Below are 12,500 nucleotides of genomic sequence, written 5' to 3' on the forward strand. Positions count from 1 at the left end.
GCACTACGATATTCGAAAGAGGGCAAAATAACGGCGTTACAGAAACTGGAAAATGATTGAACGTGTCAAGAGGAAGAGTCTCAAAAGTCAGGCCAAGCATCATGGACAAACAGAATGAGGAAGACGGATCAGAGACGACTCAGAACACTTCACTCTTCTGTCTGTAGAGGTCCAGAATACTAGCACTTCCCAGTTCTTGTGTACGTGTTGGTTCTGAGCTTTTGTTCCACGCTGACTGCCTTATTGCCATGTTATCGGACCCTCGCCTTGTTTATTGGATTACTCGTCGGATTAACCCTTGGCCTTGCTGTTTATAGTTGTCTTGACCTTGATTTTAGACAACGTTTTGGATCCTCGTCCTCGTTCTCGTCCTCGTTTTGGATCTACGACTTCCCGCAGAACTGAATTGAGCAACTCTAAAACAATGTCATGAACGTCACAAAGATAAAATTCAGAAATATATATTTTAAATCAAATTCCAGTGTGTGAAGCTGTAAGGAGCATACAGCCTGGAGGCCTGAGCACTGTGGAGAAAGAAATGCAGTCCCACATCTGGGTGGGTTTATGTTTGGAAGAAGCCAAAGATGCCTTCAAATCCTAATTTCTACGGCCAACTGTTAATTACAGTGGAGATCCGTGATGGTTTGGAGCACCATCTTGTGGACATTTTTTAGGTCCAGTGTTTGCTTTTCATGGCCGTCAGCCACCGGTGCAAACATGCTTTACTGATGATGTTCCTGTAGTCTATTATAGACTGGAGCTTGGATTGGTTTGATGAACATCAGGATGAAGTTAAGCAGCCTTCTGGCACGTTCTGGAACTGCCAAGTTGATCTCCACCTTCTTAATCCCCGAAAGACTTGGAATGTTTTCTACTTTCAAAAGGGTCCAACATCCCACCTCAAACCATTCAGGACTTGTAGGACATCGTTCCAAGAAGGAATAACGCTCTTCTAGAGGCAAAGAGACGTCTTGCTCTTTATCTCATCACACCCGTATGTGCTTGTTGAACATCGCATTCCAGATTTATTCTCCTGTGCTGTTATAATGCGCTCCACTCTCTCTTCTGGGAAGGCTTTCCACTGGATTTTGGGGCGTGGCCGTGGGGATTTGTCGTCATTCAGCTACAAGAGCGTTAGTGTTGTTGAGGTCAGGAACTGGAGTTGGGACGTCCAGGAGGCTCCAGTTCATCCCAAAAGTGTTCAGCAGGGTTGAGGTCAGGGCTCTGTGCAGGACACTCGAGTTACCTTCGACCTTCTGCCAACCTTCACACACCACGTCTTCATGGAGCTCGCTTTGTGCACAGAGGAACAGGTTTGGGTCTCTTAGTTCCAGTGAAGGGTTAATTGTAAAGCTACATTCTATACAATTGTGTGCTTCTAGCTTTGTGGTAATAGTTTGGAAAAAGACCCACATATGGGTGTGATGGTCAAGGGTCCACATACTTTTGGCCATATAGTGTATATTGCTATGCGTTTACGTTATTTTGTCCACTCCCCTGCACGATGTGGGGAACAGAAAATGGAAATCAAGAACGTGGGACTGATTTTGTCGCTGTGATGGTAACAGGTCACATGTTCAGCGAGTGTAGGATATGTAGCCTTTATTTAACCTGTATTAAACATGCTGAAACTGCTGAGGTCTTAACATCCACCCCTGATCCAAACTATAATCCACATTTCTGTTCGGAAAAATCCGAGCATTGACCCGCAGCAGCTAAGGATAAGAGAATCATATATTAAATTGTAATATATATATATATATATATATATATATATATATATATATATATATATATATATATATATATATATATAAAATAACCAGACAGACGAACTCTTAATTAGTTAGTCTATCTTTTACTTTAATCTTAAAACTCATTTAAAGTTTGTAACTGGAGCTTAAAGACCACCTTCCGGGGTAAATTTCCTTAGTTCAAGACAATGTTGCTGTAAATAATAGCTATAAATGTTCTTCTATACAAAAAAAAAAAAAACGCCTAAAGGGGTTAGTCTACTGGAGCCGTGTGACGTCTCAGTTTCATCCCTTTCTCCCTTGTTTACTTCATTCATCAGTCATCTTTTCATCAGGTCTCTCTGTCTTCACTCTGGTGTCATCTGTTCTCTTTTTTCCCTGCGACCATAGAAACTCAGTCACTCACCCTCATCGAGTCCGAACCAGATATCACACCATCGATACGCCTTTCCAGGACCACAGGTACATTTTAGCTGAGAGTTACTGACAGGATGGATAGCGACGCCCCCCCCCACCTCCCCCCTCCCCCACCTGCTTTTAGACGATTGACTGGCATTTTGTCAACAGGAGGTATCTCTGAATCGGTTTTACTGAGCGAGAACGTTCCTCGTATTCGGAATCGGGTTATTCAGGTATTCAGAGAAAACATACCCTTGGGTTTTGAAGGATAAGCTGACCAAGCGTCCACCTCCTACACTTACAGCTCACTTTAACTCATCGTTTCATCTACAAACAGTTTAGTCCCTGAGATACGCCACAGCTCCTCTGTCTCCTCCATGTCATATTTGTGTATTTAATATTGACCATGAATGACATCCCGTAATGTGTCCGAGTCTTTTTACAGCCAAAACATACATTTCAGCATGACATATCATGGTTACATCAAACTCCTCAAATCATAAGGAAAGGTAAAGATGCTAGAACGCCCCACTAACCCCGCCCACACCCTGACCCTTCAGAACTTCTCATGGGAATCGTTACAAGTTTGTTCACTTTATTACATTTTTTTTTTTGTTACATTTTTGCAATTTTTTTTAAACGTTATCAAACACTTTGTTAGGTAAATGCTACCCAACCTGCCTTTATGACAAAACATTAAAAATATTTTTACTCCCGTCCTTCGTGTGTGTAATTAGAGGAAGCTGACGCTGTTCTTGTGTGTGTGTGTGTGTGTGTGTGTGTGTGTGTGTGTGACCCTTGCAGTCTCATGTACCCTATCTATCGGGAAGACGCACTGAAGCTGTTACGCACAGCTAAGACGACCCGAAGCTACTCGGACAGGGCTTATGGTAGTTCGGAGAGGTAGCTAAACCACGGCGGTTGTGTGTTTTAGTGTTTTTGGATAGTTGTGTCGATTAGAGTAGCTTGTGGTGCCTACTGTTTGGACAGTTTACATTAGGATATGTTATTAGAGAGCTTTTGTACCGGGTGAGGAGAGAAAATGGCCATGCCTTTTCTAATGGCATTGTGTGAATGTAAAGGTCCGGCAAGTATGATTCATTTGATTTATTTAAGCGTGTTAAATTCTTGAGAAACCTCAGCGTCGCCTCACGTCTTGGAGGATACGCTGGAAACGAGAAGCGAAAGGCTCTCTTACTTTGCTTCTTCATCTTCAGACTTCTCAAACGTGTGATATAAACAATAACCAAGCAGCGTGCTCCTGTTCTCACTTCCTGTACGCCTCTCTGTTTCCTCTCGCTTAAAAAAAAACAACGCAAAGGAGCGTACGCTCGTCTGTCCCGAAGATGACGGATACAAAGCGCTGACACTGGAGACTCCTTCCATAAATCTTATGAATAAAACTCTCTTACAGAAAACGTCACCATGCCAACGATTACACGTTTTCTTCAATCCGTTTTGGAACGAGAGCATTAATATTAATATAAACCTGCGCTAGTGCCAGAGCTGCTGTTATAGAAAATTAATCAACGCCTTCTGACCAAATGCAACAGCTATTTAATTACCTTCAGAAGCAGAATTCCGAGGGTTTAAACAAATAAAGAAAGAAAGTATTTCTACGTCATATTCCACAGCGCGTTTATGGTAAAATAAAGATGTCACAGCGACAAGCGCAACAATATCTTGTAATAAATGGATTAACCGCGGCGAGCTTTCCTAGATAATCAACACTTCCTGGTTGATCCATGAGTCGTAGGTCGTAGGTCATACTTACTGGACCTTTAAACACATATAATTAACCGTGGCCGTATTCTCTCGCTCTGTAACTTTCCGAGACGTCGTTGTGGTTGAGTTGAGTTGTTCTCCCTGTCTCAAGCGTGGACCTGATCCTGCCTTTGAGTTCAGCACCAGAGTGGGATAGATTAGGCGGTCTCTTTAGCTCCACCCTCAGGGCGGCGTCTTCAGCATCAGTGTCTGAACCACGGAGGTCTTGTGTCGCTTTATTTAAAAATAACACCTCGTTGGCTGAGATTTACTGATCTCAATCTTCACGCTGCTGCTGTGTGTCCCAGTGTTCATGTCACATACCGGTATTCCCTTAAACAGGTTTAAGCTGCAGTAGTAGTAGTATCAGTATTAGTAGTATTAATAGTGTCAGTAGTGTTAACAGTAGTAGTAGTAGTGCTGTGTGTAGGTTTGTCTCACTGTGTGTGTTGTTTTATGGTCAGGAGGATGAAGCGAGATAGGCGAATGTCGGTCTACAGCGACTCGTATGAATCGCCTGAGAGGTAAAACAGTAGAACTTTAGCGGAAAATGTTTTTTTTGACCCGCTTTAATCAGGCTCAGAAGATTGTTCTGGTCCAAAGAGACTACGAGTGACATTAAATATCTTGGCATTTCTCTATATCGTAATAATCACCTAATCTTCTTGTGTTTTTGAACAAAACAGAAATAAATATATATCCATGTTATGTAAATCTCTTGTCATCAGGTGACATTAACCAAAAACAAACCTCCTTTGAGCATCACTACGGCAGTATGTGGCGTGTCTGAGGTCCTAGATTCTTCCTAGACGTTAAGCCCCAGAGTCAGAAATCGAACTCAAGCTAGTTAACTAAGGAACTGCAGTAATGCTAGCCAACAAGTCCGTCAGGTTTTATGTTAGCTGCCTAGACGTCCGGACGACAGATTAAACACCAAACCGAGTGAACATCAAAGCGGGGACGTCTACAGGACCAGAACATATCGCTAGAATAAAAGCCTCAACTCCGTCTGCCATATTTTTCATGCATCTTGTTTCTGGTGATCAGAATATTCAGACACGCTATCTTACAATGACATAAAATCATATTTATATTATATTATATTATATTTTAGCAATGCACCAACGACAGCTAGTCAGTCTCCTTCTCTAATAATATACTGTATTATATAGTTGATTATTAGCACGTGTTGTAGAGAGAACGCTCCTTCACAAGATGATCTTACGTGTAAACATGGAATGGATTAAATTCTACAAAGGTGTGGGAAGTGAGAAGCTGTAGTTTAGTCGTCTTCATGGTGCGTTCGTTCATTTCCGACCTTCATTTCATTCTCATTCTCTTTGCCTCCTCCACATAAAGACATTACAATGGTCCCAATCACGTTCCCTCGCCGTGGCCCGATCACGTCATGAACGGATCCTCGGACGATTACAGGTAAGTCAGTCACCATCTGTTTGTTGTTTCTTTACATCAGGGGTGTCAAAACACAAAGTTTAGCCACCGAGAACGCGTCAACAATTCTTCTTTTTTCATTTATCTGAAAGATATACTCCGAACACACACGGAAAACGCACGTTTCGCCTATAAGAAACGTCAACACGCTGAAATTCATTACCAGATTGTGCTTTTATACACACCATGAGGGCCAAAAGTCTGACAGCACTAGTGAAAATACTAATTTAATACGACGTATTTTACAGACAACAAACTTGAGTGAAAGGTAGAATCTTTAAAATGTTCACGTGAGTTTTAGAGTTCATCAGTATTTGGTCCGTCCCCCTTTTTTTTTTTGCTGTAACGACCGCGTGCGCTCGAGCTCACGGACGCCACATTTTTGTGCTAAACCTTATGATCAGTTTAAAACAAATAAAAAATCGAATTCATCATCTGATCACACGCTTCGATAGAAGAGATTAGACACGAGGAAAAATCTGACCTTGTGTACAAAGCAGTTAGCATGGTCACTATCGTACATCTGCTTACTTTTAAACATGGACCTGGAAATCGTGGAGAATCTTCACTATTAAATATAATCTGCATTGTAATTGCAGACTTTTGGACCCCGATGTATACTGTATATATTAAATATATATATAGAAAAAAAACATTACGACCTGGAACTGAAATAAGCTTCGTTTGGATCGTGAATCTTAAATAATATTGACCCGATTACTGTCAAAAATGACTTCTTAGTAAGTGAAAATATATTTGAATATAGTCCGATTTATCTTGTATTTCCTATTATAATATTACAATAAAATATAAGATTATTCAAAGTATTTCCAGACTTATTTAACCAATAGTCTTGTTCTGTTGCCAAATAATAATAATAAATATTATTAGTATTATAGTATTTATCTGTAGAAAGTAGCAGAGTCATCTGTAAAGCCGATAAGTGTGTATAAATCAGTCCGAGTAGTAGTGTTTGATTTATAATAATCTCATAATAAGGAATATTAGATCAGTTTGCTCTTTTTCACTTGATAAGATATCAGTGTTTTTTTTATTATAATTATTTTTATTCCAGTGTGAAATGAGTTCTTTTGGAAGCAGATGTGATTACAGGGTCAATACCACATTTCGTCAGTCTCTGTATTTACAGTGCTCTATTTTGCCCCCTGGTGGAATAACAGAGCACTTTGTTTTCCAGATTTTTCAGTTGATGAGTAGTCCACATGACGATTATAATTTAGCGCGCGGATTCTAAATTCCTCCGGCGTGCCGGATTAGAGCCGGATTAGGGCCGTACGTTTGACACCTCTGCTTTACATCAGCTCGTCATTCTGTCACACTCACACACTTTTAATCCATCTTTCCACCATTTTGTGAGATGTTAACACCGAGCTTGGTCTCTACATTAGGAACTGTCCCAAGATCGAAATCGAGCCTTCAACAGACGCAGAAAGGTATCAGATATCTACAGCATTTCAACAAACGTGTTTCCTCTTACAAATGGCTGAACATTTCTGTCACGGAGGAAGTAAAGATTAGCAGTACTGTAACTGAACGACGTTAACAGGAGTGTTTTTTTTATTATATTTTATTTATATTTTGCTCCAGAGAGGATCATATACCAGAGTTTCCAGTTAGCCACGAGCCATTTGAGGAGGATTTGAGGTAATACTGTAGTAAAGTAGGACTAGTGTTGCATTACAGTAGATTTACAGTAAAAAGTAGCGCTAAAACATGCTTATTGCTTTCTCTCTACACTTTAAAATGGTGACATGACCTTCCCCCTCCCCCCTCCCTCTACAGGTGCTCTGCGTTTTGTTTGCTAACGCCTCTTCCTTTGTTCTTTTTCTGTTTCGCCTGTAATCATTTTTTTTGTTCTCGTCACAGAGCTGCGACGTCGCGGCTTTCGCACGTACTTCCTGTAAACGTTGTTTTCACAGGAGCGTGGCTCGCGTAAACGTTCCAGAACTGTGACCCTGCGTTTCCGTGCCATAAGCAGCCGTGTTTGATTAACGTTTCCGCAGGTACGCTCGTGCCACCGTGGACAGGCATTACAGGTCGAGGTCGGCCGACCAGCGCCCGATGATGGAGAGACAGTTCTACACGCGCTCGCGCTCGTCCGAGCGTCCTGAACCGTCCTACATGAGGTCCATGCCGTCTTTACCCTCCAGGAGATCCGCCCCTCCCTCTCCTGCCTTAACGAGGTGATCCTGACCAATCACGGCGACTAACTCCAAGCCATGCCCCACCCATGTTTTTTAATCGTTTACAGTGCTGTCTTTGATTTTGTGTGGATCTGTAGACTAGAAACGTGGTGGTGGTTGTTTCCAAACTAACGTCTGTTTTGGTTCTTTTCTTTTTCGAAAGACACACTACTTATATTCTCACGGGATATAATGGTGTGAACCCTGGCATCCTGTATTTTGCTTCTTTTTCTTTTTCTTTCTATGTTAATTTGAATGTACTAACATTATCATTTGTTGTTGAACAGCATCCCGTTTTAGTTTTACGGCCCGTCGGCTGTGCTAACGTTGCTAAAGGATGTCCGCGGCTTCTTACTTTCCTCCTCGGAGCCATTTCCCCGGGCTGTGTTTAATATCGCTCCTGTTTCCCGCTTCATAACTCCTTCTGAGACGGTTCCGAGACGGTTCTGAATAAAGTCGTGTCTTTGTGAGATGTTTAGTCTCATGTCGCTAAATCCTACCGATCTCGTGTTGCTCGATCGCTGGAGATTATCCGACGAGGCGACAAGCAGACGTAATCGAATGCTCAGAAGGTGCTATGAAGATTGTTTATTGTTTATTTAACGTGCATTTTTTAGCTCGTGACTCAAGTTCGCAGCTAAAATGCACTCGACTGCGACATATTTACCACCGCATGCACCGATCTGGTCAAATATGTGGAGTCTCCGGCAGAACTGCGGGGTAGAGTACTCTGTGACCTGTGTTACTTAATGTGCCTTGAGTTATTCTTTTTCTTTTGATAAAGTTTATTAAATACAAAAGTTTTATTTTGTCTGTAACACCTTTTTTCCACGACGAACTAGACGAATGAGTTCCCTGCAGGTAAAAACCTCTTAACTGTCGGTAAATCTCTCAAATATTTCCTCTTATTTCTTTCTATTATTATAAAATGGCTGACTTTTTAAAAAAAAAGAAACTATATCTAGACGTTCCGATTCACTCTGAGTCATCTTATTAATTTTTTTAATGAGAAAGCTGTATCTAGGTATGACATCCAGATGTCCTGTGAGCCTAAAATGTGCTAATAATGAGAAATATTGGACAGATTTGCCTTTCGTTAAGGTGTGTGCACTTGCTAAGATTGATTTATTTATTTATTTTTGCCGTGTGTTTATTAATGTTTATATTTGAACCCAACCTGTGCCAAAACTGATTCATTTTGCTACGCGTACATGAAACGTTTTTTTTTTTTGTTTGTTTGTTTGTTCGTAATGTAAATATAAATCAAGGTTCTGCTACATATGCGTATGTCTTAAATGTTCCCTGCTTTACCCCCAAATTTCATTTGATTTATTTTCTCCTATCTATCTATCCGATCTATTTTCTCTCTATCTTTTTTTCCTCCTGACTCTCTCCGTCGTCTCTCTGCCCCAGCTGCCGCGCCGCGTGAAGTCTGAGCTCGTCACTGGTGTGACCGCTCGCTTTTGTTTCAATAACGTTATTAAAACTCTCGTTTGTGCTTCAGGGCGAATCCTCGGGCCGGATCGGTCCAAACGAGTCCCTCGGGCACGCCGGCGTCCGCCCGGAGAGGTCGGCAGCTGCCGCAGGTCCCTCCGAAGGGCTCCGTCGACAGAAGTGAGTAGTTTTTTACATTTCCCGTTAACTGACATGCCTCAGAGTGAACCCGATGATCTGGTTCTGATCCATGATTTGAGCCACAAACGCAGAATACGCAGCTGTTTGTGGTCCTGGAGCGATGTGTTACTGTAGTGAGTGTTTTGTTCTTCACCCCGTCTTTTCCCAGATGGTGGCGAGGGCGTGGCAGAGCCTTACGAAGGTGTGTAGTGTGTACGTCTGTGTGTCCCCGTCGACTCCCGCAGCTTTTACCGGCCTCTAGAGCCGCGTCCCTGTACCGTGTTCGTTGTTTTCCGCAAGTCTTGCGGGTTCTTTTTTTTTTTTTTTTTTTTCTCGTTCTGCTTCTTTAAAGTCTTGTTTAAAACATACAGTATGTGTTTGCTCCGCTCTGTCATCCTCCCTTCTCTTACTGGCTGAACGCTTTCTGTGTGTTGGTTTTCTTTCATTCCTGAAATAAATCTGGTCTTGTGTAGAAAGAAAGAAAGAAGGATGATTTGAAGAAGAAAGACAATGAAGTATGGAAGAGAGAAAGAGGACGTGAGAAAGCTGGAGAAATGGAAGAAAGAAATAAGAAAGAAAGGAACGAGGGTCGAAAATAAAAACGTAAGCCGGGAGGAAGGATAGAAAAAGAAGAATAAAAAGTATCAGAGGAGAGGGATGAAGTGAAAGAGGGAAAAGAAAGAGGAGAAAGGAAAGTAGGCGGGATTTATAGTATGCACATGCGCGGTGTGAGTTTTAACAAAGCCGCTGATTGGTCAGCAGTGTGACATCACAAACTGGCTGTTGGAATACTTTTAATAATTATTTTAGTCAATAATCATACTTGTGTGTGTGTGTGTGTGTGTATGTGTGTGTGCACGTGTGTGTGTGTGTGTGTGTGTGTGAGTGTCGATTAAAACGCAGATTTTGACATTCTTCTTTTCTGATCTCTCGTTGTGATTGGTGCAAAGCCTCTGTCAATGAAGTTGCAGCAGTATCTGTGGCTCCGCCCCTCGGACAGCCCCCTGCCCCGCCCCCAATAACACAGACAACACCTGGTAAACCTTTATAAGCAATATCAGAGTAGACGATCTGCTGAATGTGTATGTTGTTACGTTTTGAACCTGTGAACCACAACGTGTTAGTGCGGTTTGGGGTCATAGGTCATGCTAATTGCTAATGCTTAGCATGGGTTAGCGTGTCGAGCTTTTATACGTAGAGGCTAATGGAAAGCGCCCCCTAGAGCACGCAGTAGTCCAGTGCATAGTGAGTAACTAATATCAGTCTATCTAGGATCCGTTTGTTATTTTTTTTCTCATTGTTCAAACTCTTTTCCTTTCTGTTTCTTCATCCTGCGTCCCGCGTTCTCGTTCACGGGTGAAGTGCCTCCGTCCTGCGCACACACTCCAGCCGGTAATCATGCTTCACATGACATGTTTCCATGATTTTACAGCAAACAGTCCTGTAGCGTTACCGCAATCGCCACGTAGTGATCACGTATCAGAAATGCTGTAAAAGTAGATGTTATTAAAAAGTAATCAGAAAAGTTACGATTTTACAAAAAAAAGCTACTGAAAAAATTACATTTTGCAAAAGTTACGGTACTGTAGTAGATTTCACTAAATAAATAATAAATGAATCAATTTAGCCAGAAAAGTTACTTCCAAACTTTAAAAGGTTTGTGTTCCAAGTAGATTTTAGAAAATCAGAAGTGGATTTATATGAATCTTCATGTTTGTAGTTGTAGCACTTCATTATCTTCCATCCCTCTGGTTTTTCATTGTTGCTTTTTTATGGTTTTTATTATCCTTTTTTTTTCAATCTGCTTCCGTCATTTTCATCACCAAAGCTCCAATGGGGGTGGAGCCTCCAGCGCCACCCCCTGCACCAGACCCTGTCTCTGAACCAGACCCCGCCCCTTCGTTGCCTCTTGAACCTGTCATTTCACTTTCATCTGGATCAGCTCCGCCTCCAGCTCTGCCTCCAGCTCCGCCTCCAGCTCCGCCTCCAGCTCCGCCTCCCCCGGTGCCAGGTGTGTCACTAGTGTGTGATTAGTGATCCATCCACTCCTTTTTTTATCCGCAGCAGTTTTTGGAAGACGGACGGAAATGGAAACGTTATACAGGAAATGAGATGAAGGGTGGCGGAAACCGATTTTTGGCTACATTTTAATCTGCAGAAATACAACCCCGAGTCCAAAAAACTTGGGACTCGTATGTTATTCACAATAGGACATAGAAAACATATTAAATATTTAAACTGAGGAAATGTTCCATTGTGAGAAAAAAATAAGGTCATTTTGAATTTGATGGACGCAACACGTCTCAAAAAAGTTGGGACAGGGCAACAACAGGCTGGAAAAGTAAGTGTTAGTAAAAAGAAACAGCATGCTGCGGCCATTAAATTCCAAATGACCTTATTTTTTCTTCTTAAAATGGTACGCTTCCTCAGTTTAAACATTTGATATGTTTTCTATGCTCTATTGTGAATAACGTACGGGTTTATGAGATTTGCAAATCATTGCATTCTGTTTTTATTTACGTTTTACACAGCGTCCCAACTTTTTTGGAATTGGGATTGTGCTTTTGAGCTCATGGAGGCGTACACCGATGTTTTTGTGACATACTGTTTGGTACATTAGCAAACACAAGTGTGTGTATCATTTCCTCTATCGCTCTGTCTGTGTGTGTATGTGTGTGTGTGTGTGTGTGTGTGTGTGTGTGTACAAATTCAATCATTGTAATCATGCAAAATACACACTGTCTCTTACTCTTTTATGCATGTCAGAGTGAGGATTTAAGAAGTGTGTGTGTGTGTGAGAGAGAGAGGAAGAGAGAGAGTGTGTGTGTGTGGTTGCTGTGGCGTGTCATTGTGATGCCTCGTTTGTGCCTTTAACATTGACGTGTGTGTGTGTGTGTGTGTGTGTGTTCTCATCATGTTAAGAAATTGAGGAAAAGCCTATGGCTCCCCCACCTGTCAACGGGCGGAAAGGCAAGTGCACCCTGTGTGTGTGTGTGTGTGTTATAGACTAGTGTGAGCCTCATATCCATGTACAGAACTGTAAAGGATCTAATAACAGCTTCATTAGTAAACATGGCTGCTGTAAGGGTCTGGTAGGGTTTTTCTCAGGCAGATAATCAATAATCCCCCGCACGTGTAATCAGTCCCAGTTTGTTTTGTGATCGTCGCGGCCGTAAACGCTGGATTTTGCTGCGGCTTTTTTCAAAATTTGAGTTTTTTTGTGTTGTTTTTTTTTTCCAGAAAACTACTTGAATCTGCAAAATCGCGATCGCACTGAATAGTTTCGCTCTTTGGCAGTGATGTTTGTTGGTAA

General features: G+C 41.7%; 1 protein-coding gene across 1 annotated transcript in view; it reads left to right on the forward strand.

The window, feature by feature from the left end:
- Positions 1 to 12,500, forward strand: part of rims2b (regulating synaptic membrane exocytosis 2b) — an 85,894-nt gene that overhangs the window by 50,949 nt on the left and 22,445 nt on the right. The window contains exons 18-22 of the mRNA XM_053612579.1: positions 2,145 to 2,216; positions 4,774 to 4,798; positions 7,369 to 7,370; positions 7,418 to 7,573; positions 9,078 to 9,187. Coding sequence (XP_053468554.1) covers positions 2,145 to 2,216; positions 4,774 to 4,798; positions 7,369 to 7,370; positions 7,418 to 7,573; positions 9,078 to 9,187 — 365 coding nt within the window. The remainder of the gene's footprint in view (positions 1 to 2,144; positions 2,217 to 4,773; positions 4,799 to 7,368; positions 7,371 to 7,417; positions 7,574 to 9,077; positions 9,188 to 12,500) is intronic.

Source organism: Ictalurus furcatus, chromosome 24, assembly GCF_023375685.1.
Source record: "Ictalurus furcatus strain D&B chromosome 24, Billie_1.0, whole genome shotgun sequence".
In the NCBI taxonomy this organism is placed as follows: domain Eukaryota; kingdom Metazoa; phylum Chordata; class Actinopteri; order Siluriformes; family Ictaluridae; genus Ictalurus; species Ictalurus furcatus.